The sequence below is a fragment of the Microtus oregoni genome, unplaced genomic scaffold, assembly GCF_018167655.1.
Source record: "Microtus oregoni isolate MIOR12 unplaced genomic scaffold, Mior012 000049F_ref0000343, whole genome shotgun sequence".
Lineage (NCBI taxonomy): Eukaryota > Metazoa > Chordata > Mammalia > Rodentia > Cricetidae > Microtus > Microtus oregoni.
In genome coordinates this window covers 1,160,735-1,187,731 of record NW_024543223.1, presented here as the reverse complement: position 1 = coordinate 1,187,731, position 26,997 = coordinate 1,160,735, and the positions used below count along the sequence as shown (strand labels likewise).

The window sequence follows — 26,997 nt, the reverse complement described above, 5'->3', positions numbered from 1 at the left end:
GACTAAGCTAGTATATTTCCTATAGACACTCCTGCATGTGTACCAGGAAGTGTGCATATAAAAGCAGTACACACCTTTTTAATCTCGGCACTCAGAAGGCAGAGACAGGTGGATCTTTGTGAGTTTGAGGCCAGCCTGGTCTACAAGAGCTAGTTCCAGGACGGGCTCCAAAGCTACAGAGAAATCCTGTCTACAAAACAAAACAAAACAAAACAAAAAAAACAAACAACAACAACAAAAAGAGTTTTGGGCCAGCTAGACTACAATATCTAGACGAGGGAGATCTTAACAAAAGGGGCAGGGAGGGGAGAGGAAGGAAGGAAGAAAAACTAGTAAAATACTAGTCAGGCTTAGTGACCCCTATTTCTGGTTCCACTACACGAGAGGCTAAAGCATATCTCCACAGACCCAGGGATCATTTGAAGTTAGGAAAATGAGATTAGATTAGGCAACACAGATTCTGTTTCAATAAACAAAAACAAGGGCCAATCTGAGTGTTATAAAACAAATAATCCCAGCACTAGAGAGGTAAAAGCAGGTAGATGTCCATGAGTTCTAGGCCAGCCTGGTCTATAGTGCAAGTTCCAGGTCAATCAGGGCTACATAGCAAGATTCTGTCTCAATAACAACAAAAATTTAAAAAAAAAAACAAACAAACAAGAGAGTAGGTCACACCGTTGGAAATGAAAAAAATATGCACAGTAATGAAATCACATTTTTTGACAGTCAAGCAAAAGACAGAGATCACAGAGTACTTGATTTTGATTACTTCTATATATTTACATTCTCATAGAGAGTGAAATTACAAAGAACCATCAGAGCTATAGAGAAAGAACTTTCTCAAAAACCTATTGTTGGTTTTAAGGTAAATGTTCTATGTATTTGTGTGAATATGTGTATAATTGTGAATACTTTCTAGGAAGAAAAACAATAGAAATACTTAGTAGGAAAATGTCAATAGGACATAACCTACTAAATTCTCTAATATAACTAGATCACTAAGAGAGGAAACTGAATTAACCAAGTTACCACAAAATCTAGATCCTTGTAAATACAGTTTCCCCTGTCAGGCTGTCCTGCTTACATTTATTTGGCAAAAAGAGACAAAAAAGAAAATCTCTTTTTTTTCCTTTTGGCTTTCTAAAACATGGTCTCAGATAGCCCAAGTTGACCTTAGACATATTATATAGTTTAGGATGGTTTGAACTTCTCTTATTCTTGCCTTTGCCCCTACAGTTGGAGGCATGTAGAACCTTGTAACTATGTAAACCTTTTAATTTATTTATTCTTTTATTTATTTATTTTTAATTATGTGTATCCTATAAAGAAAGTATTCACATTCACACACACTCACACACATATAAAGGATATATGCATGTATGGACAGGTATGTACATGTGAGTGCAGGTGCCCATGGAGGCTAGAGGTGACAGATGCCCCTGAATTTGAAGTTATGGAAGGTTTTGAACTACCAAACATGGGTGCTGGAAATGAAACTCAGGTCTTCTGTGAGAACAGTATGAGCTCTTAACCATGAGCCATTTCTCCAGTCGCTTGAAAAAAATTTCCTTTCTTTCTCTCTCTTTCGTGTTTTTGTTTGTTTGTTTGTTTTGAGACGCGGTTTGGTCTATAAAGCAAGTTCCAGGACAGGCTCCAAAGCTACAGAGAAATCCTGTCTCGAAAAAACAACAACAACAAAAAACCCTATTGTTTGTTACATTTGTCATATTTATTGAATCGAAACCAGGACTACCTCCCTTTCAATATACTACATACAATACAGAATTAAATATTTGGAAGGTACTTTTAGAAGCTACCCAGCATAGTCATCCAAAAATATTTCTGTAATAATAATAATTGTTGTTGTTATTGTTGTTATCATTATTATTCATATTGGTGTTTTGCCTGCATATATGTCTGTTGAGCATGTGTATGCCTGGTAGTCACAGAAGCAAGAACAGGGTGTCAGATTCCCTGGAACTGGAGTTACAGACAGTTGTGAGCTGCCATGTGGATGCTGGGTCCTCTGGACGAGTGCTCTTAACTCCTAAGCCATCTCTACAGTCCCTATAATCATCTTTTTAAAGTAGGATTCTAAGGCAAAAAAAACAAAAAGTTATTTTAATTTCAAAATACCTCCTGAATTATTTTTATAATATCCCTTCCCACTAAACAGCCTGAAAATGATTTTGTTCCAGAATCTTTTTAACTACAATGTCAGCACAAAGCAAACATTATTATCCAGACAACGGCCAAGGTCTCAGCTTTAAGTCTCTACAGAAAGAAAGTCAAGTGCTCTAAGCAATGCCTTTATCAGCCCCACTGGCTGCAAGCCCACCAACCCCTCAGCTTTCCCCAATGATCAAACCGCAATGCTTGTCATAGAAGTTGGTTTCATTCTTTTTTTTCCTCTGATTCAGGTTAATCTGTAAAATTTTCTTACCTAACCCTCTTGTGCCCAGTTACTACAGTAATCGAGTTAATGTATACTTTTATTGACTATAAACTTGCCAGATACTTAAAATATTTTAAGTACTAAAAATGTTACTTTTGAAATGTGAAAAAAATAAATATATAGGTACCTTTTAAAAAAAAATAAAGCACACTGGGATTTTTTTCTTATTGCTAGACAATAAGAAACATGTATTTCCTTCTGGAAGACTTTTTTTTTTTTTTTTACTAAAAAGTTCTTGACGTCAGAGGCTAGTTTTGTTTCAGTTTTCATACACGCCATGCTCCGCTGGACTCTGTTACAGTGACATGACCTGAATACACACTGAAAATGTCAACTGTGTTTAAGTGAAGCAGTGAAGGAGCACTAAAACTTGGCCTTACTTGGTTGCTGCTGTCCTCTTCTTCCTCGTCACAGTCAAGACCCTGATGGGCTATCTCGGTAGTGCCATTCTCCTGAGTGGGACTGTTCTCCCCATCAAGCATTCTGGTGGCCTCGGTTGTAACTTTTACTTTCATGCTGTGAAAGCCAGAGGAGACTGAGCCCATGCGAAGGCTCACAGGCTCCCCATCAAACAGCAGGAAGTGTGAGTTACCCCCTTCTTTAAAACCAGGGGGTTGGTAATCATATGGTGTCACTGCAGAAAGGGCAGAAAAAATTAAGTTTCAATAGAACAAGTGACAGTAATACTTCACATATAATACAAACATCTTTCGAATGCTTATAAAATCCTTCTACTTATAGACAGCATCACTTTAGTACTTAAGAAGGAATTTGACCAAAGGTCTTTACCTACCTGAATTATAATAATGGAGTCTCATGGTAAGTATAACATCATTAGGAAGGGGTCCAAGGTTCTGCATCAGTATATACAATTGACGGATTAGTAGGGTACAGGCCTTCTTAATATCATCACTGTTTATTCCACTTTCGAAGCTTGTACTACTACTATAATCACAGAAAAGTGGTACTTTCAATCATATATAGTATTTACAATATACTCCAAAACAATACAACTATTGACTATGTCACCTAATAAATTAAACATGAGGATATTTTTGTAGACAATTTTTAAGAGGTAACTTAATGGAATGATAGTACTTTCTGTAATGTACATGCAAAGGATTTCTGAATAATAAACACCCCTAAGGCATTTTAAATATGATCATTTTAAAATTTTGGCTTTCAAATAACCACATCTCACAGTAAAGAGAATAATGGTCTTGTAATTAGGTGACCTAGCATCGAGTAACAGTTGCGCTGTTAACCAGCTGAATGACCTCAGTCAAATCGTTTGCACCTATTCTAGGTCAGTTAGCCCATTTGAGAGATAAGTTTATGGACATTTCTGCAGCTCTTCAAACATGAAATCAGTCACTAGTGCTACACTTATCTACCATATGATTGTCTCTTAAAGAAATCCCCTCCTCATTCTTGCATGGATTGCTAAAGCATCTATTCTTATTTCTTTTTGTCTACACTGCAAGACATTCTCCATAAATTAATACTCCCAATAGGAGAGTCTCTGTTCATGTCACCTTCTTAAAACTCGTCTATTACCTCCATCACACAATCAAATAAAAGAAATGGTGTACATACAACTAATTATTTTCACCTCTACCCTCCCCTGAAGCTACGCCCACATGTATTTGCAGATGCTATTCACGTCGGCTGTACTGTGCTGATGCCCTGCTGCACCTATCCAGCTCATGTGCCATCTCATCTCTTCAAGTCTTCCCTATACTCTTCATCTTCCCCTCAGAAAAATTATTTGTCCCCGTATAGACTACGAATGGCTAACTCATTTCCACACCACTAGGCTTGGTCTCTAGCTACCTAGTAAAATTTGCTGAACTAATAAATGAGTGAGAGTTGGGCTAATTATCTTCTAATTAAAAATCTTCATTTCCCTCCAACGATTTCTTCCCAATTAGTCTCACATTTAAGTACCTTCAAGGACGAGCTACAACTGCAATTTATTTGCAGTACCTTGAACATATTGGCACTAAGCAATGAAAAATCATCCAAGTAATTAAACTGTTAGGTCTTTCCCTGATTTTTGGAGAAAGTGAGAAATCACAGCATAAACATATATTAAGTAGATATTTTAGCTCCTCTATCAATTTCCAACAACTACAAGTTTTGTCTACTAGGATTTTTAATCAGTCAGAATGAAGGAATATAAACATAATAGTCCATGGGGCCAGATCATATTCAGGACCCTCATTTAAGCAATCATTCTAGAAATATATGCTATATATTAACTTCTCATTTCCTTAATATCAGAAAGATTTACCTATTTGCTTTACTGTTAACCTTTCAACATGTGTCCCTAAAACAAACAAAAAAGGTTAATCTGGTTGCTAAAAATACGTATATTGAAGTTTTGGAGAGTAAGAGCAACTGTTTGTGGTGGGGGAGAGTGTGAAATACAAGGTTTGCAGCTGGGCTTCGTAGAGCAAACCTTGCCACATGTTAAGTTCAAGGTCAGCCTGAGCCACATGAGACAATACCTCCAAGAAAATAGTATATAAATACTAGTTAAATGTGGCTGATACTTTTATTTTATTTTATTTTTTGGTTTTTCTAGACAAGGTTTCTCTGTGGTTTTGGAGCCTATCCTGGAATTAACTCTTGTAGACCAGGCTGGTCTCGAACTCACAGAGATCCGCCTGCCTCTGCCTCCCGAGTGCTGGGATTAAAGGCGTGCGCCACCACTGCCCACCTGGCTAATACTTTTAATCTCCTTTCTGGAACTGACTTTTCCTCTTATATCTGAGTACTTTCTGCAAGTCTCAAATATGAGAGGAAAATTAAGGAAGTATTTGTGGTAGTTCAAACGTAATTGGCCCCCATAATCTCATAGGGAGTGGCACTATTAGGAGGTGTGGCCTTGTTGGAGGAAGTGTGTCGCTGTGGGAGTGAGCTTTGAGGTTTCCTATGCTCAAGATACTGCTCAGTGTCTCAGTCATCTTCCTGTTGCCTGCAAGATCAAGATTTAGGACTCTCAGCTACTACTCAGCACCATGTCTACCTGCATGCTACCATGTTCCCCATCATGATGACAATGGACTGAACTTCTGAAACTGTGAGTCACCCCAATTAAATGTTTCATTTATATGAGCTGCCATGGTCATGGTGTCTCTTCACAGCAATAGAAACCCTACAACAGTACTGGAGAGAAACCCTCAGCTCTCCAGGAAAACTAGAGAAAAGGTAGCATTTTTGCCAATTTTTTTCTTCAGAATTGTTTCTTTCAGGGTATCTATCTCCCTTATTGGAAGCAGTTTTCTACCCGTCTTTTTACAGTATCTATTTCATCTACTTCTACTACATTTCATCAGCAGTCCTTAGTTCACCATGCCTGTTGACTGATCTGAAGTCAAAAGCTTCTGAGAGAAGAATGTTGTTCCTTAACAAACATTCCATGTGCACAAGGGTCTTCCTTGGTTTTGCTCTTTGACTTGTTATTGGATCTAAAACATGGATTTTAAGACTTGATAGGGAAACACAGTGCATATGAGTTTCCCAAAGAGTGGCACACAGAAAATGGTATGTGTATGGATAACCAGATGATAGTATATGTAGGCAAATTAATCTGCCAACATTAAAGATGAAAAAGATCAACAGAGCCAACAGATTAATACCAACAGAGCCACTGAAACAATAGCCAGAGACAGTCATATAGGTTCTTTTCCTAACATCATGTTGACAGCCTTATTAATATATTTTAATTATGTGTTGTTTGTTTTTCAATATTTATTTATTGTTATTTTTGGTTATGTGTAGGCGTGTCTGCATGTTGGTATGTGCACATGAGTGCAGGTGTCCTCAGAGGCATGACTTCACTTAGTCTATAGACTTCAGATGTTAAAACAACTATTATCATTTCTACTCATAATAGTGGGGTTTATAGGGCTTATGAGAAAATGATTTAAGGCTTTCCTCTGGCCATATAGAAACTTATTTTACTTTACTCCTATACATTTCTTGAGTTCATTAAACAATTAGATTCTACCTGTCAAAGTCCATAGTGGTTCCCTTTTCTGTGTATTTGAATTTGAATTGGTATATCTCAGTTACTTTCTAGAAAAAACAAAGAGAACAGAGAAAGAGGTTAATTGTGAAACAAAACCACATTTTTACCTGATAAAAAGGAACATTTCATTGATGCTTCCTCCGAATGTTTCACAGCATTACTTTATCCAGGAGAAATGATAACTTAATCTCCCTCCTCTCAGCTAAAATTAAGTTAGGTAGCAAATATTTCCATTAAATTTTACCAGTTGAGGAATTATTCAGTCATGTAATGAATATTTCATCAAATGTCTACTTTGAGCTAGAAGGTGAACAAGGCAGAAAAGATTTCTTTCCCACCGAATCTACAAAGATTCTAGCTCATAAACAAAGAAAAGATAATTTCAGATAAAATAAGTGTTATGAACAATATAAAGTGGTGGTAGGAAGTACAAAATAGAGAAAGAAGTGCTAGATTCAGAGGGGTCAAGGAAGACTTGCCTGAAGATGTGGTATTTTGAGATGAGCCTCATGACATGTCAGTCATATACAGACACGTGGGGTAGTGCCTTGGGTAGACAGAGCAGTAATGCAAGAACTCTTAATTGAGAAGGAATGTATTTTTTTTAGAGTCCAAAAGAGGTGTGGTTGTGAAACTGTTTGCAGCAGTAAGGATTTTGAATTTTATTCTAAGATCATCAAAGTCTACTGAAGGTTTAAACAGGTCAGAGATCCCAAGACCTGATCATCTGTATGCCTTAAGAATACAGACAGTATGTTGGTTTGAATAAAAATGGCCCTCATAGACTCATATGTTTGAATGCTTAGTCACCAGTGAGGGAGTGGAATTATTTGAAAGGATCAGAAAGGTTAGGAGGTGTGACCTTGTTGAAGGAAGTGTGTCACCAGTGATACCAGGCCCAGTGTCTGTCTGTATCTCACCACCCCCTCTTGGCCTACAGATCAGGATGTAGCTATCAACTACTGCTCCAGCACCCCCTTGCATTCTGACATGCCCCTCACCATGATGATAGCAGACTAAACCTCTGCAAATGTAAACAAGCCCCAATTAAATGCTTTTTTCTTACAAGAGTTACCTTGGTCATGATGTTGCTTCAAAGCAAAAGAGCAGTGATTATGACAGACAGGAAAGGACCAGGTGTGGTGGCATGTGCCTTTAATTCCAGCATTTGGAAGGCAAAGGAAGGTAGATCTCTGTGAGTTTGGAGCTAGCCTGGTTTACACAGCATGTTCCAGGACAGCCAGGGATACATAGAGAGACCATGTCTCAAGAAAAGGAAAAGAAAGGGAGGGTGGGAGGGAGAGAAGGAAAAAGGAAAGAAGGGAGGGAAGGAAGGAGGGAGAAAGGGAAAAGGAAGGAATACAGACAGAGAAGTCATAAGAACAGCTAGAAAGTCACTGTGGTAATTTAGGGAAGGAGTGAATGGCAAGAAAGATTTAAAAAATGGAAAAAGGAACTATGGCTTATGGCATCAAGTCTTATTTCCTGCACTAAAAACTATTATTGCTATCTGCTCTTAAGGGTTTGGTAGAATACAGGGAACAAATTTCCTCATAAGAAATATATACTATTGAAAATAAACTAGTTCTTTTTATTAAACTGGTTCAGGCTGGTGACATGGCTCAGAGGTTAAGAGCACTGGCTATTCTTCCAGAGGTCCTGAGTTCAATTCCCAGCAACCACATAGTGGCTCTTGACATCAGTAATGAGATCTGGTGCCCTCTTCTGGCCTGCAGGCAGACCTGCAGGCAGAACACTATGCATAATAATTTTTTTAAAAAGTGTTTACAGTGCAAGCCTGATGACCCAATTTTTAATCCAGGGACCTACAGTGGAAGAACTGACTCCTGAAAGTTGTCCTCTGTTCTCCCCGCTCTTGCTGTGCGAAAGCACATATACATGGATAAATAAAATAAAAATTAATTTAAAAGATTTCCGCTTAAAAATAAATGTTTCACTCAGATAAATTTATAGTTTGTAGACAGAGCTGAAGATGCTAAAGGCAGATAGAGTATAAGTTAAAATCAGAACACAGAATATGACCTTCATTCATCTGGTTCAGAATAAATCCTTGACAATGTGGAATTGAGGATGTTAGCGTAACCAAGAACAGCGTTAGTGTTCCTGTTACCTTTCTCTATGATTTGGTCTCATAGATCTGCTGATCTTATACTTTGGCATACAACTTAATCACAGGTGAGCAGGTCCTGGGAAGTTAGCTCATATTGCCTGAACCTAAAAGACTGATTGTAATAAGTTAATTTTAAAAGAGAATTGCTTTTACTGGTCAGCCTATTTGAAAAAAATCAAAGGAAGCTCAGAAGGCTGTTTTGTGAATACAATAGAAGAGATGGGTCAGATTAGACATAGCTGCAGGTGCCTAAAAGCAACAGGTTCCCTCTGGATGGGCTAGATACACAGTGTCCTCTTAGCCAGTGGGAAGTGTAATTGTTAAACAAACAATGCCTATTCTTCTTGCCTGCCCACATTTCTAGTCAACTCTAGCCTCTTCATACCATGAGAATGTATTTTGTAAATAAAATGGACCTTTAAGTAGTTGGTAATTTTTTATTATGTGACTCCTAAACTGATTGTTTTACTGTAGAGATATATAACTGCTTTACAAAAGATGTTAATCGCAAGGGTAGAGAGAAGGCTCTGGTTAAAAACACTTATTACTCTTACAAAGAAGTTGGGTTCAATTCCCAGCACCTGTATGAGTTCTGGAGACCTGACACCCACTTCTGGCATCTAAGGGCACTGCACACACATGATGCACATACAGACAAGTAGACACAAATGCATGCAAATTTAAAGAATAATTATTTAAAAGTGTAATTCTTGATAATTTCAAACATACTCAGGCTGCTTCTCACTCTACATTCAAATCCACTGGAAAGACTTCTCAAGTCTGTCTCCAAAGTGGATCACAAATCCGTGTGATCTTTATTCTCTGTTGTCCAGCCAAGAGTTTTTGAAAGTACAAATTAGGCCAGGTATAGATTACACATACTTGCATCCCCAGCTAATCAGTATGCTGAGGCAGGGAATCACAATTTAAGGCTGACCAGGATAACTACAGATACCCAAACTCAAAATAATGTTTTTAAAAAAAAGCCAGGGTTGAGTTCAATTCTGAGGACTATAATAAAACAGTAAGATTGCTAGTCTCACAAAATTCATACACATAGTTCTTAATGATTTATAACAATTTAAGACTTATTTAGCTTATGTGCCTTATTAATATTCTCCTACATTTCAGTCTGTGCTTGTAGAAAAAAAGCTCATTATCACTTTATATTAATTTAGTTACTTTTCTCAGGTTATCTCTTTTTTGTTTTGTTTTGATTTTGTTTTCATTTTTTGAGACAGGGTTTCTCGGTCTAACAGTCCTAGCTGCAATGGAACTCGCTCTTGTAGACCAGGCTGGCCTCGAACTCACAGAGATTCACCTGTCTCTGCCTCCTGAGTGCTGGGATTAAAGGCGTGTGCACCACTGCCTGGCTTAAGTTATCTCTTTAAAGAAAGCAATCAGAACAAAACTGTGAGTGCAAATGTACCACAACTGTGCACACTTACCCTACTTCTGTACAAATGTACCACAACTGTGCACACTTACCCTACTTCTGTACAAATGTACCACAACTGTGTGCACACTTACCCTACTTCTGTACAAATGTACCACAACTGTGTGCACACTTACCCTACTTCTGTACAAATGTACCACAACTGTGTGCACACTTACCCTACTTCTGTACAAATGTACAACTGTGCACACTTACCCTACTTCTGTACAAATGTACCACAACTGTGTGCACACTTACCCTACTTCTGTACAAATGTACCACAACTGTGTGCACACTTACCCTACTTCTGTACAAATGTACCACAACTGTGTGCACTTATCCTACTTCTGTACAAATGCACTACAACTGTGCACACTTACCCTACTTCTGTTACTTCTCAACTAAACACATTGGGATTTAATCTATGGTTCAATTATTGTACTATTATTGTACTATGATCTCAGGAGTGCTGTTAATTTTAACACCATGTGTAAAGTCTATTTTTCTTCCAAATAAATAAGAATAGTTTTATTTTGTGCTATTTTGTTTATGGAAGGTTATCCTTTCAGGGGTATGACTCAAACTTTTGGCACAGTATCAATAAATGCCAGAGACTGTTTATCTGAAAATGTTGTTTCATGAGTATTTATGAGAATGAGATCAGAGAGCTACACAATTTTCTCAGTGCCTTGATGTTAGGCAGTAGCCAAGAACACTGTAGAACTATTGTAGGAGTGATAATGTAATCATCATTGCTATAGTGATTTGAATGAGAAATGTCCCTTATAATCTTAGGTATTTAAACACTTGGTCCCCAGTTGGTGGCATTGTTTAGAAATGTGTGGAACCTTCAGGAGGAACCTTGCTGGAGGAAATGTACCATTGGGGGTGGACTTTGGTAGCTTATAATCTCATTGCCTCTTCCAGTTTGCTCTCTCTGCTTTGTGTTTATGGTTGAAGTTGTAAGCTCTCAGCTTACTGTTCCCGCTGCCATGCTTGTTCCTTGTTCCTCCCTGCCAAAAGGAGCTCATTTCTCAAAAACTGTAAGCCCAAAAAAACTTTCTCTAAATTCTCTTGGTGACTGTGTTTTATCATGTCAACAGAAAAGTAACTAATACAAATGCTTTGTTTTGAGTTGGTTTGTTTTGTTTTTAAATTAACCTGTGGTGTTTGAAGTTTTTTATTTTATTTTTATTTTTGTTTGTTTTACTTTTTATTTTTTGTTTTTCAAGACAGGGTTTCTCTGTAGCTTTGGAGCCTGTCCTGGAACTAGCTCTTAGAGACCAGGCTGGCCTTGAACTCACAGAGATCTGCCTGCCTATGCCTCCCAAGTGCTGGGATTAAAGGTGTGTGCCACCACTGCCGAGCTTCCATTTTTTTTAAAGACTCAACTACTCTATCATTTTTTAGTAATGAGAAGTGTGCCATGAAAACCTAGTACTTAGGGATTGCTACTATAGTGTATAACTGGTTAAGTATTCAAAGTATTTTTGTTGCGTCATAGAGAACTTGGAGAAAAAATTAGGGGTCGGATGGAGCTCAGCTGGTAGAGGGCTTATCAAGCATACACAAAGACCAGGTTCCATCTCTAAGACGGAGAAAACCAGGCATGTGGTGCCTTGTAATCTCAACACACTCACATAAACAACTAAGGCTTTTGGTGGAGGCAGGAGGATCTAAAGTTCAAGGTGATCCTCATCTACACAGTGAATTCTAAAAACAGAGGATTGGGGAAAGAGATTCAGGAAGCAGAACCTAAGACCAGTTTGGCCATTAAGGAATTGCTACACACTTACTCGTGTGCAGCCATTTCCCCTTTACTTACATGGTTATTTGTAATCTTGCAAAAAGAAAATACTCAGGACTTAAAAACAATTTAGTCTTGAATATCACCAGTTAAACTAAATCCACTGGCTTAGAGAAGGAACATTCAAAGCAAGGGGAAAAAAAGAAAAAAAAAAGCTAGGAGAGACAAAACAGAATGAAAAGCCAAAGGGCTTTCTCGCTCCATCTCTGTGTCACAGGTACAAAAGTCATGACAGTGGCGCAGTAACACGTGTTTAAGGCTGTTCTACGCACTCTGAAAGGTAGAAAACAACAAACACCCTTATCCTCAAGAACTCCAAATAGTCTTAGGAAATATATGAATCAACTGAGAGGGTTAAACTATGGAGCTCTTCTGGGAAAGAACTTTAGAAAAGATAGAAGTTATTACAGTGAGTCAAAGAGGCTTTCACAAAAGACTTGAATACCAGCAGGCCAGCGAAGTTTAGGAATCACTAAGCAAGTTGGAGAATCTAAAGATAGGAATAAAGACTAATGCTCTCAAGCCCAGTGTGGAGGAGGTGTACAATTTTAATACCAGCACTTGGGAGGCAGTGGCAGGTGGATCTCTGTGAGTTCAAGGCCAGCCTGGTCTACAGAGCAAGTTCCAGGACAACCAGGGCTACACAGAGGAACCCTGCCTTAAAAAAAAATTAAATTAAATTAAAAAAGAAAGAAAGGAAGGAAGGAAGGAAGGAAGGACGAACGAACTAATGTTCTCAAAGTCTGTCAAAACATCAACAAGGAGAAATCTGGTGGTAAAGAGCTCAGAATTATTCTGAATCTTTTATTTTTCCAAAAGATCATAAAAAGAAATAATTAAAATAGATAAAGTATGGTCACTGAACATTTATATTAATGTTGAAATGTTACAGAAAAGTCTCAGCTCTAATCAATGTTGTTTTTCTTTTTTCTAACACTCTTACACAGTTTCTTAAAAAATTACATAATAAAAGACTAGTTCCACATACAATAAAATATAAAGTTCACGATAAACTGCTCTGTTCCTGTGGTTGTCTAGTAACAATCTACAGCCTCAACTCAGATAAACATACCTATATATGATACATATATTACCATCTTACCTCAGGTTCCTTGGGATTTGTGTACAGCTGTTTAAGAGAAAATATAGAGTACTTAATTTCCAAAATTTACTAGATTACTGCTCATTCAATACACCGTCTATGTAAAGGATTCAATTTGTGCTGTTAACTGAGTACTACCTGGGCATATTTCAAGCTAGAGATAGGATTAACCCTTACTTTATTAAGAACACAGAATCTTTTGTTTGTTTTTTTCAAGCCAGGGTTTCTCTGTGTATCCCTGGCTGTCCTAGAACTCTGTAGACCTGGCTGTCCTCTAATTCACAAAGATCTGCCTACCTTTGCCTCCAAGTTCTAGAATTAAAAGCATGTGCCACCACACCCAGCAAGAACACAGAATCTTTAGATCTATGAACACTAAATATGAGAAAGTTTCTTTTTTAAGATTTACTAAACTATACAGTGTTTTGCCTGCATGTGTGCCTGCACAGCAGAAGAGAACACCAGATCTTATAAATGGTTGTGAGCCACCATGCGGTTGTTGGGAATTAAACTCAAGACCTCTGGAAGAACAGTCAGTGCTCTTGACCTCTGAGCCATCTCTCCATCCCTCAAGAAAGTTCCTTAAAATTGATGTAAAGTATCCGTAAGAAAAATTACAGATATGACTGAGCTATAAAATAGTTAAATAATTAATATATATTATCAATGGTATCTCAATTTTCTACCATCATTTTATACCCATGGGTATATAAAATTTCAAAAAAAAAGTCCAAAAAAACTTCAAAACAATAAACTTTAAATCTGTTACATAACTAAAAAAATGAAATTGTGTCAATAATGGTATATTCTATATGTTCTCTCATGTAATATGTCAAAGAAATATACTGAATATTTATAATATCTTATTAAAGCTCTGATATATCCATTTTTTTCCTTGTTTTTGTTTTTTGAGACAGGGTTTTTCTGTGTAGTTCTGGCTGTTCTGGAACTCACTCTGTAAACCAAACTGATTTTGAACTCACAGAGATCTGCCTGCCTCTGCTTCTTGAGTGTTGGGATTAAAGGCATGTGCCACCCCTCCTGATTGATATATTCAATTTTTAAATGTTAAAATGCCATAAATCTCAAAAAGGGAGAAAGAGAAAGATTACTGTCCTAATGCTTCACTTGCCAAAAGTCAATGCAGAGTCAGAGATTTAGTCTTCAGGTATGTACTTACTGTTAGCACTGCCATGTGAAGCTTCAAGAGAAAAGAAAACTGCGTTATTATATGGTTGTACTATTGTATTGTCATTTCTGATGGAGACTAATTCAAATATTACTTCAGAGAGGTTCCAAACACTTGGGTGGGAAAATATTCAGAGGGCCAGAAAAAGGAACTAATAATTTCACTCATTCAAACAATGTCTATTACAAACACTGTCTTTACTGGGACAGAAGAAGGATACCAAAAAGAGCTGTTATTTTTCTAATTTGGGAACCAACTATATGCAAAACAATTCATTATTGATCAAAATATACCACAAGAATCTCTTAAAAGTACTTTTAAAACTAATCTAACAAGTTAAAAATATTAGAAAGTCTGTTATATCTTACGAATTCTTATCTCTCTATATTCCACACAACTATAAAGACATTTTCTCAGCTTTAACAAATTTTTAAATATATAGACATATATACAATCAAGTCTATGATAAATTTTTAAACCTAAAATATAAAATTTGAGGACCATTAATTCCATAGCAATTGACTAAAACTCTTTAGTGCCACCATGTGGCTATTTTTGTATATAACTGATTTTCATAGCCACATAGTAAAACTATTAATCATTTATTACATTATAAAATGTAATAATTTTTTAATTATACATTAAAAATCTGATCACTGATATCAAGAAACATGCAAGGGAGACAATAAGAAAAAAAATCACATGGATACACTATTATATTCATGGTTGGGTTTTTTTTCTGTGAAGAAACAATACAAGGTGTAAGGAGAACACCAGATGGGGACAATTTTAGCTGCAGGAAAAAAAGGAAAAACTGGAGTTAGGCAGGACATACACATGGGGTCTGGACAGAATTTTTCAAGCAAGAGGAACAGTATTGCAAAGATAAAGTAACTGACATGCTCTGGAGTCTCTATGTAGCTCAAACATGGGAGTGAGGGGCTATTTTGGAAAAGAAAACAGGAATCATTCAGCCTTCTTGATTATTTGAAGGACTTTAAACTTTATTTTAAAATTCTCAGAAAATTTTTAGGCATAAATAATAACATGATCAGACTTCAGTTTCTGAAAGAATGTAGTGTGGAAAGTGGGCGGGATTGTACAAGATGAGAGTGAAAATAAGGAGAAAATTATATAATTCCTTTTTATAAGAATTATTTTAATATACACATGCTTATTTTAAAGAATTCAAATTTTAAAAAAAATAATTCAAATTTACCATAAAATAAAAAGTACCCAGAGTTTTATAATTAGTAATATCATGGTCTTCAACAGAACACCTTCCAAGGGCTCTAGTTAATCAAAACTTGAAACTACATTTTTTTATTTTTAAAGAAACAGAGTCTTGTTTCATAGCCTGGATAGCCTTGGTCATGATCTTTCTGCCCCAATCTCCCACTGAACTACTTAATTTTATATACTCCCTGCAATAAGATCATATGAGAAAAGTTATAAAGCACTAACAATCAAAAATAATGTCAGTACTATTTAAGAGTCCATCAGGCATGTCCACCTTTTGATACTGTGAAATGACATTGTCATCTACAAAGTGCACACTGGAAAACCATGTAACTGAATTACAAAAAAACTACAACTGTCTGATGCTTTAACTGTTTACAAATTTGAATTGGACCACATTCATAGTTATCCTGAGCCACACGGCCCACAGACTGTGGATTGGACACAACTGTATCTAAGGTTTTGCCTATTCTTTTTTTTAAGACATATTAACTTGTGTGTATATGTTCTTGTCTGCATGTATATCTGTGCAGTATTGCATGCAGTGCCCACAAAGGCCATAAGAGGGTGTCAGGTCCCCTGAAACTAGTTACAGATGCTAGTGAGCTGGGTGCTGGACGCTGGTCCTCTGGAAGAGCAACCAGTATTCTTAACTATTAAGCCAACTCTCCAGCCCCAGAGTTTGTGTTTTCATGTTCCCAGAACAGTTCAACTACTGTTTTCTATTATTAACTCACTCAATATTTTTTAATTTGAAAGTTTCATTTATTATTTCTGTATATGTGTGTAAAATTCAAGTGTCTGGAGTACACATTCCATAGAATGTAAAAGTCAGAGGACAACTTTGTGGAGTCAATTTTCTCCATTTTTACATACATTCCAAGGATCAGTAGGTCGCAGGCTTGTGTGACAAGTACCTTTATCTGCTGAGCCATCCTGCCTGCCTCTAAATCACTCCATTCCAAAAATAACTTTCACAAGGTAGGTTCTGTTATGTCACATTTTTTGTTGAAAAAATAAGATACTGTGGTAGGCTGCTTGCCCAAAGTCACAAAGATATAAATAACAAAATCAGGATTCACCTCAGACTGACTATAAGAATGCTGATCTTTTTTAGTATTATTATTTTTAAATTTATTTTTATGAGCATGAATATTTTGTCTGCATACATGTATGTACACCATGTGTGTGACTCTTAGAGCCAATGGAATTAGATGGATGGTTATGAATCACCATGTGGGGGCTAGAAATTGAATTCTGGTCCTCTGTAAGAGCAACAAGTGCTCCTAACCACTGAGCTATCTCTCTAGCCCAAGAATGCCTGCTTACATTGTAATGCCTCTGGATAATGAACATCCAGGATATGATGCTAATTAATCCTGTGATGACCCTCAACCCATTCTCAACTTGTCCAAGTGCTCAGAGGCTTCAAAGATCGATAGTCATTTTTTCTTAAGCTAGAGATATAGTTTGCAGGCACAGCACTAGACTAGGATGTGTGAAGCCGTCCTGTACTCATCCCCAAAGATTCTTTCTTATAAAGATTCCCCTTAAATTTCTCTGCTGGGTTGAGCCCCTCTATTGTTCTGTTTTCCTGATGCATAGATTCTCCATCTTTCCTTTGGCATGCACAGTTAGGAGTAGTACTGTTTGTTACTTGTACTGTGACAAGGTGATGTCAAAATCTCTCTGCATTTTTAAGTTATCAAACTGACATGGAAAACATCAAGTCCAATATGACAAAAGTACTGACCAATCAGAAAGGGTGCAAACTTAACTCTCGAGTTGGGTTCCATGAACAACTTTTAGACTCTTTAATTGGTGACCTTTACAGAAGTCTGGGAAGTCTCAAAAGAAACTCTGGTGGGGCAAGGAGGAAAGTGTTGGTAGGAATTCACACTAGGACACCAAAAAGCAACTTCCCATTCATACAGAAGTACTGGCCAATAGTTTAACAACAGGTACAGCTGGGCAAGTGTGTAACTGCTAACCATCAACACTCACATGGGCACTACTCACCTTTTGTAACAGTCTATAAGCCCTTCCCTTATCTGTCTTATCTTTGTATATCTCTGTATATCCTCTAGGTCAACATGGAATAAATCATGAATAATAACTTCACTCAAGAGAGGGAATGTATAACTACACTAAATAATTAAATAAAAGCTTAGTCACCCCAACAGTTCTTAAATTGGAGCTGAAGAGTAAAGACACAGGAAAAGTGAAGGAGCATAAAGGCAGCAGTTTCATTTATATGCATCTGATCTCTTCAACCAGGCCTAGAGCCTTCGTTTTTCATGCTCTTCCTAATTGTCTAGGGAAGCATGAGAGATCATATGTATGTAAAATTTGAGCTGTGTTTTTAAAAAAAAATCAGTTATACATGAGTTATAGAATAGAATAAAATAAAATAGGGTAAAAACCCATTATTTAACTATTTTTTCCTTTCCCTACTGCAAACTGAATTACCACTATTCTGAACATATCCAATGTGCTACCAGATTGTTGTCTTCCCTAACCCACATCCTGTGGATCTTGTCCAGTGACTTCAGAGGAAATTTTGTGGTTAAAAAGATATGAGTATATAAAAAAGAAGAATGGAACTTTCGTTTCTAATTGATGTTAAGGGAGACATCACTGGGACAACAAAGACAAAATAAAAGAGAGTTGACTGGTGAATACAAAGGTAGGCACTGTTACACTGTTAAACACTACAAGATACAAAGTCTAAACACTTTGTAAACTTTTTTAAAGGTTAAAAGACAGTCTTTAATCCTGATGTAAATTTTAAAACATTCTTACGTATCTCTTCTCCAAAGCATCAAAACAACCTTGAATCCTGTTAAGAAATAAATATCCAATGTCACTTTGGACCACATGAACAGCCAAAAAATAAATCCAAGTATATAATTAGTTTACACTTCTATTTTGAAGTATATAAATTAACAATCATCTTGCCTTTTCTGTTTAGCCACATTTTAATTCTCCCAATACTTTTCCATATATTAATGGAATATTATAAAAATAGACAAGCAGTTCTGAAGCAGAGTCTTTTCTCTTCCTGTAACCACAATGTTAGGACACAGATATACCTATGATGAATAATCAAATTTAGAATTTTTTCTTCATACAAGTCCATTTTCTTCTAAAACTAAATCAATAGTTTAAAATAATACTGAATAGCTGCTACATTTTCCAGGAAAGAGGACTAAGAAAAGTGGTTTAAGGAAATTATTTTACAAAATAAAGTCTTATGGGTAATTTCAGCCATGACAAAAAATGTTGTTCAAATTTTACAGAATTTGCTTACCATTTAATAATATGTAATGACCCAGGGCACTTTTTGTCTTCCCGGAGAATTTTTAAACTGAGGTCTAAAAAAATATAAATGCAACTGTTGTACTGAAAAATCCATGCCAAATACTGCATTTCCTGCATATTTTTCTCTCTCTCTCTCTCTCTCTCTCTCTCTCTCTCTCTCTCTCTCTCTCTCTCTCTCTTGTTTTTCAAGACATGGTTTCTCTGTGTAGCCTTGGCTGTCCTGGAACTCACTCTATAGTCCAGGCTGGCCTCAAACTCACAGAGAGCCACCTGCCTCTGCCTCCTGAAAGCTTGGATTAAGGTATTTACCACCACTACCAGATACATTTTTAAATTTCTAAATACCTACTTTAAAAATAAATTCTATGTTAATAATTATCTCAGTACAAATTTTGGAAGCACTTTGGCAGACTTCCCATTCTACAGTGTAGCCCAGCCGAGTTTATTGCAAAGTTGGTTTCTATTACTTCATTGTTTCCTTCTAAGTAATCTAAGCTATCACTGAGATAAATCTCAACTGACAATTTAAACATAGTCCAAATTTAATTCTTTATTATTTCTTTCCCTCTCAATGAAAAAATTAAACACAAATGTATATATTATTCTCAAACATTTCCATGTGAAATATAACTACTTTTCCATAACAGGAAAGAAAAGAAAGACATTACAATTTCGGGTTAAAATTAGTATAAAATCATTGATTCATATATGATTTAACAGGAGCTTCTTGAATTTTGAAATATTTATTAATTTATGGATTTTTGTATATGTATGTACAAGTGCAAAAGCATGGGCCACGTTGCATGTGTAGCAGTTAAACAACTTACCGGGATCTCTTCTCATGATGTGTTGGTCTCAGAGATTGAATTTATTATCATTACCTTTGGCAGCAAGTACATTTATATCTGATGAGCCATCTCACCAGCTTTCCGTCTTTCATCTTTTAATATTGTTTTCCTATACTAAAGTTAACATCACTTCCACTATTGTTGAAGGATATGAAAATTATCCTAATTTAACAAATACTTAGAAATTATTATTTTTTTTTGCGAGACAGAGTTTCTCTGTGGTTTTGGAGCCTGTCCTGGAACTAGCTCTGTAGACCAGGCTGGTCTCGAACTCACAGAGATCCGCCTGCCTCTGCCTCCTGAGTGCTGGGATTAAAGGCGTGCGCCACCACCACCCGGCCTAGAAATTATTTAAAAAGAAGAGTGTTGTACAAACATGGAATATGGAACAATCTTTCTGTACACAGTGAATAGGTAATATTCTCATTGGTTAATAAATAGCTGACTGGCCAGTAGCTAGGCAGACAGAGAAGTTAGGCAGTACTTTCAGACCAAAAGGGTGCAGGAAAGAAGGAGGGCAGAGTCTCAGAGGAAGAGGAGAGAAGCAAGATAAACATGCTGTGCTAAAAAAAAAAGTATCACCACGTAGTAGAGTGTAGATAAGAAATATGGGTTAAATTAAGTTGAAAGAGCTAGTTAGTAATAATGCTAAGCTATAGGGTGATCATATATAATTAATAATAAGTCTCTATGTGGTTATTTGGGACCTGGCCAGCAGTCCCAATGAAAAATTCCACCTACATATGAACATTTTTGTGACATGTCACTTTAAATACAAAAACATTGAGGAAGACTCACTTCTACTATAAGTCATAAAAAAATGAAACTATGAAAAATGATTTTGTCTCCATGCCTACAGAAGTATGAGCCAAAACTCCTAGAAAGAAGCTGCCCTTTACAAGGCTGACTGGTTAAAACTTCAATGATTGTGGAAAGCTTGGAATGTTGCTGGTCCAGAGTCTAACTACAAATATCTTCTGCTGTCACTAGTCCCCTTAATACCCATTTATTGCCTACATGTTTATGAGCTAACATCCTTGGGTATATTAGGTGAGTCTTTTGGGGAATGTACTGACAGACTTGCTAGCTTACACCAACACAAAAGCTGAAACTGTCAGCAGACAGCACCTAAAGCTGATAAGCAGAGATTTCCCCCACTTCGCTATACCCACTACCATAAAAGTGTTTGAAAAGTGCCTTGATTAGTGACTTTCTTTTTCTGTCATAAGAACTTCATGAAACTACTTCCATACGAGAACATGGAATTTGGCTTTGGCAGCAACATAAATTTTAATCGCTCATAATTGGCTCGAGAATAAACTCTTTTAACTTTTTTTGTTTTGTTTTGTTTTTGTTTTTTTCAAGACAGGGTTTCTCTGTAGCTTTGGAGCCTGTCCTGGAACTAGCTCTCAGAGACCAGGCTGGCCTTGAACTCACAAAGATCCGCCTGCCTCTGCCTCCTGAGTGCTGGGATTAAAGGCGTGTGCCACCACTGCCCGGCCCTCTTTTAACTTTTGAGGTTAAGAGCTGTGTTTTTCTTTTTTTTTTTTTTTGTCAACAGTAATAATTTATATATAACAAGTATTTAATTTTCCAAAGCATGCCTTCTTTTATAATTCTGTGTTCCAAACAGGAGGGGAAGCTAATTATATGATACCTGTAAACAGATCTGTAAGATCCAATTCCATAAGTTTAAAGAAGTCATTAACACAAAGAAAGGTGCCATGATTACAAGTACCAAGCTTATGTGTTTACAGCAAACATGCATTTCACTAGTGTTCATTTGGTGAATCAATATTGTTAAGAAAATTACACTGGAATGAAGTCATGGTATATTATTAAATATAAACATGAGAAATTTCAAATTAAATTTTGAAAAAGTAGCATCTTAAAAGGAAATGTGTGGTTCTCTATATTTATTTCCCAAATGATAGTTCCCATTTTAGTGATTAGCCAACAAGACTAATCTTGTTATAACAATGCTTTTTAAAATTTTATTTTATTATCTTTATGTGTATGGGTGCCTTACCTGCAAGTATGTCTGCACACCATATGTGTGTCTGGTGCTAGGGAAGCCAGAACAGAGTGTTGCATCCCCTGGAGCTAGAGTTACCGATGGTTGTGATGTACCATGTGCATGCTGGAAATTGAACCAGGTCCTCTGGAAGAGTGCTTTTAACTACTGAGCCATCTCTCTAGCCTACCAGTTGGTGCTACAGCGCATATGGAGAGGTAAGAGGACAACTTGGAGAGCTGGTTTTCTCCTTCCACTGTGTGAGTTCTGGGGACTGAACTCAGGTTATCAGGCTTAATGGTAAACACCTTTACCAGCTAAGCCATTTTGCTAGTTTTTTGTTTTGTTTTGATTTGGGGTTTGTTTTTGTTTTGTTTTGTTTTGTTTTTTGAGACAAAATTTCTGTCTCAAAACAGCTCTGGCTGCCCTAGAATTCACTTTGTAGCCTAGGCTGGCCTCGAACTCATGAGATCCACCTACCTCTGCCTCCCAAGTGCCAGGATTAAAGGCAAGCACCACAACATCTGGCTTGATTTGTATTTTTAAGACAGGGTCATCTATGTAGCCCTGGTTGGGCTAGGATTCTGTAATCAACCAGACTGACCTTGAACTCAGAGCTCTTCCTGCCTCTTCCTGAGTGCTGGAATTAAAGATATACACCAGCACATGCGACCCACAACTCAGGTTTTCAAACAATCATAAGATTTTTTTTTTTTTTTGGTTTTTCGAGACAGGGGAGAGCCTCTGGTACAATTTATTCTAAGGAGCCAGATACAGCTTGAAATATAAAGTCATAATAGGGTAAATTTAAGGTCACAAAGAAACAGAAAAAGTAAGAGTTGAAGAACTTGGGGCCAGTGAGATAGCTCAGTGGGTAAAAGTGCTTGCTACACAGGAGTGAGTTCACTCCTGGGATAACCACAATGAAAGGACAGATTGACTAAAATTGGTCCTCTAACCTCCATGGTCGCATATGTCTATATATGAAATATACACACACACCAATAATAATAATAATAATAATAATAATAAAATGAAGAGGTAGGACTGGCTATTTTAAAAAGAACATAACTGATTAAAATAACTGTCTAAATAACCATACTAATCAACAAATGGATTTGCCTCTCCCACGCATATTTGTATATGTTAATAAGGAGAAGTTTCTTAACGGATTCCTTTGAACTTCCTCAGGGCAAAATGCATACCTCAAAGGACAAATTCAACCAAGGCACAAAATAATGTAAATCTTCACCATTAAGACAGATTTTTGTTCTGACTTTTATAGGGATGGCTTAGAATTAGTAAACTTAGCTCTACGCGTTTCTTTTTTCATTTGATAGCTAGCTAGAAGTGAATGGCTCCTTTAAGTAAAACCAAAACAAACAGCAAAATTGAAGTGGAAAATGAATTAGTAAATTGATTCTGAAGAACATGCCCCTGAGTTAGAATTAATGCACTCTGTGGAAGAGAGAAGGTTTGCTCTTGCTAAGAAGAAAAGGGACACTAGCCAAAACAATCATTTAATTCCACTTTACCATCCAAATGGCGATCTCTATAAGAACTCTCTGGGAACAGGCCCCTCAAATATGTTATACATGAGATGGAAGTAGCAAAAAGTTTCTTCACCATTATCAGTGACTCATGTTCATTAGTGATTAGGGCTGGGAAAATTGTGCTCTGGAAGAAAAACAAAGATGAAAATAAATCAGTATTCATGACTATATTCAGCCCACCAAACAATTGCCACAGGTCAGATGGAAAGACTTTTAAGATTTCAAATCTGATACATTTATAAGTAATCCAAAAGAAAACAGGGCTCTGGATACTGTGTTAAAATAGATCTTCTCACAAGCAAGGCAAAACAGAAAGGCAGGCAATTACTCAAATAATTCAGGACTAAAACAATTTATTTCAATGATCCATTGACCTAAGGCAAAATAGGAAGTTTTACTCTAATTATATAACCTCATACAATTATATAACTTTACACTCACCTCAGGCTTCTCTGGAATCTGAATTTTATTTACACTGCTCTCTCCAAAGTAACTATGTACGTCTATCTCACCCCTGCTTCTTCCTATCCCATATCAATGTGTAGCTTCTTGGCAGCATTTTACACTGTATCCGTATTTCTCCCACAAGTTACCTTAACACTACTTTGTTTTGTTGTTTTGGCAGAACTGGGAATCAAACCTAAAACCTTGTTCCATGTTGAACAAAAACCTGTTACTGAGCTAAACTTCTACCTGCTAAAACTATTTCAGCTCTCATCCATCCATACACACCTGACTCCCACCCCACCCCGAGTCTCATTTGTTTGTTTGAATAAGGTCTTCCTGTGTATCCCTGGTTGGCCTGGAATTCAGAATTCACTCTGTAGATCAGGCTGACCTCCAACTCAAAGGTCCTGTCTCTGCCTCCCAAGGGCTGGGATTGAAGGGTGCACCACTACACCCAGCCCATTTTTCTTTTCTTTCTTCCTTCCTTCCTTTCTTTTTTTTCTTTCTTTCTTTCCCTCCCTCTCTCCCTCTTTCTCTCTCTTTACTCCTTCCTTTTTTCCTTTTTTCTTTCTTTCTTAACCAGTTGTCCTCCCCAGGAGTCTGTTTTCAATCCTCTCCTCTACTCACAGTTCTCTTGGATAATCTCACGTCTTCTCACAGCTTCAGTTATAGCCTGTAGAAGACTTCAATTTCCAACTTATGTTTTCTGCCTACACTTTTAATATCTGGACATCTGTTCCTATACTGCTTTGTAGACCCTGAAATTCAATTTATCTCTGCTGCTCTAAGAATGTTGCCCAGTTTCATTCCTAGACAAGTAAATCATTTATTCCAGTTACCAGGTTGCGAATTTCATTCATCTTTGACTTTCCTCCATCATATGCCATATCTAAACCACCAAACTGTCTCTTTTTATAAACAATTTTTAAAAGCATGAAAAGAAGCAAGAAAAGTTCTCTCTGTGCTAAGTGTATGCCCCTGTGTGTGCAGGGACACACATGTAGTTATACAACCATGTATGTACACATGCATGTGGACACCAAAGGCTACCCTTAAGGTGTGGGTTTGTTTGCTTTTTTTTGTTATTGTTACAGGGTCTTTTACTGTCCTGGGATTCACTAATTAGGTGAATCCCAGTAAGCACCAGGGACCACCTGTCTCCACCTCCCCAGTGCTGGGATTACAAGTGTGCACAACGCCTAGGATCAAACTCAGGACCTCATACTTGCAGAATGTAAAGTTACAGGCCCTAGCCACTTGAGAGTGGCTTGAGAGTGGACTGGTAAGAGGGAGGAGGTGTGATGAAGAGGTTAAGGGCACAGACTCTGCATCCCAAGAGCCAGGTCCAAATCATTATTGTGTTACTACCATGATTTATGATTTGAGCAGAGGTCAGCAACCTTGTATAGTTGATGTCCAGATAGTGAATATTTTAGGTTCTGCAGTTAATTCTCTCTCTGCAATATAAAAGAAGATGCAGACACCATAAATAGGTGATTGTATTACAATAAAACTCTATTGCTAATAAATTGTTGCAGGTACCTGATTCTGCATTGATCCATCTCTCTTGTACCTCAATCCTTTTATCTGTAAATAGGCGTAATACTAAAACCTACTTTATAGAGGATTAAATAGAATAAAGTCTATAAAATGCTTCTATGGTCCCTATTTCAATCATTTATTGCTTTGGTTTTGTTGTTGTTGTTTTGGTTTGTGTCTGCATGCATGTGTGCATATGTGTAGTTTTACTTGTTATGTATTACTCTGTTAATTTGTAAAACATCAATTACAAAGCAAGTTCCAGGACAGACAAGGATACACAGAGAAATACTGTCTGGAAAAAAATAATAAAAGAAGAAAACCAAAAGAGAATGTATGTACTCTAATGGAATTTACAACCCAGGTGGAGAGAGAGAAAAGACTTGGACTAAAAGAGCAGAGACTGGGTTTCAAATGAACAGACAGACACTAAAGGTTGCACATGAAAGACAAGAGGAGCAGAGGCTGCACATGCAAGACAGGAGCAGTGGTTTACCTGAATAGGAAAGCTGTGGGAAAGCGAGACTACACTGGGCCCTACGGACAAGTGGCAAAGACAAGGAATGCTACTAGTACAGGCAAGGGGGCAGAAGTGTTGTAGTCATATCAGGGGCATGACTGTCAGATCAGGATAACCAATGCTGAGTGTTTAAGAAGGGTAGATATGGGAGAGAATCAAACAGAAGTCAAGATGCCCCAAATCTAGGACACTATACTAAAAAAGCTGTATTTAATCTTTAAAGCAACAGTAGATCCATGAAAGTTTGAAAATAATTTTCATTTTTAATTAAATATTTTTTTAATTCTGTCTTTGGGACTACCAGAAATATTTTAGAGAACTGCTGAGCCCTGCCAAGATTATAAACGGCAAAGTACTAGTCCTAAAAAGCTCACAAAGTTCTTCTTAAGAGCAAGTCATCCCTAGAACATTTTGTTGAAAGAAAATCTCCAAATAATACAATGTATTTGGTTAAGTTAGGGAAATTCCAAAATGTAGCAACAGAAAAAACTCTCTGAGCTGTTGTTACTAGAATGAGGCTACACTAATGTATGTCATCAGAACTTTAGAAATAAACACGCTAGAATTTCTGTTTCCAGGCCAGCAAAATTGTTCCTCGTATAAGGGCACCACACTTGATGGCCTTAGCTCCATCCCCAGGATCCACAAAGTGGAAAGAAATTCACTGGGAAGCCGGCAACTGATCTATGCAAGCACACATGGCACACTGCCCACTCTCCTCACTCAATTTCTTAGTTAGGGTTTCTACTTTTGTGATGAAACACCATGACCAAATCCAACATGGGGAGGAAAGGGTTTAACTTGTCTTATGCTTCCAAATCACTCTTCATCACTGAAGGAAATTAGGACAAGAACTCAAGCAGGGCAGGATCCTGGAAGCAGGAGTTGATGCAGGTCATGAAGGGGTGATGCTTACTGGCTTGCTCCTTGTGGCTTGCTCAGCCTGCTTTCTTATAGAACCTCCCTATCAAACACTAATTAAGAAAATGTCTACTAATTAAGGTCTGCTTACAGCCCAACCTTACAGAAGTGTTTTCTTCTTTTCTTCTTCTCCTTATTCCCTCCAATCTCCTCTTTTATTATTTTTCAAGACAGAGTTCCCTTCTGCAGTTCTGATTGTGCTAAAACTTATCCACCTTGCTCTGCCTCCAGAGTGCTGAGATTAAAGGTGTGTGCCACTACCACCCAGCTAGAGATGCATTTTTAAATTTTTTTTTAAAAATATATATATACTAGTCCCAGTTCCACCTCCCCACTTCTTCCACCCCCACCTTCCCCTATTCCACCTCTATCCACTCCTCAGAGGAGGTAAGGCCTCCCTTGGGGAGTAACAAAGTCTGGTATACCAAGGTGAGGCAGGA

General features: G+C 37.2%; 1 protein-coding gene across 1 annotated transcript in view; it reads right to left on the bottom strand.

Moving 5' to 3' along the window:
- The window catches only part of LOC121436415 (HORMA domain-containing protein 2-like), an 82,570-nt gene extending 58,106 nt beyond the window's left edge, over window positions 1–24,464 (bottom strand). Inside the window, exons 1-9 of the mRNA XM_041636276.1 lie at window positions 24,417–24,464; window positions 23,113–23,254; window positions 18,705–18,768; window positions 18,197–18,233; window positions 14,147–14,167; window positions 12,967–12,993; window positions 6,471–6,538; window positions 3,249–3,400; window positions 2,836–3,089 (exon numbers count right to left, since the gene is read on the bottom strand). Coding sequence (XP_041492210.1) covers window positions 2,836–3,089; window positions 3,249–3,400; window positions 6,471–6,538; window positions 12,967–12,993; window positions 14,147–14,167; window positions 18,197–18,233; window positions 18,705–18,768; window positions 23,113–23,254; window positions 24,417–24,464 — 813 coding nt within the window. The remainder of the gene's footprint in view (window positions 1–2,835; window positions 3,090–3,248; window positions 3,401–6,470; window positions 6,539–12,966; window positions 12,994–14,146; window positions 14,168–18,196; window positions 18,234–18,704; window positions 18,769–23,112; window positions 23,255–24,416) is intronic.
- Window positions 24,465–26,997: the final 2,533 nt, after the last annotated feature.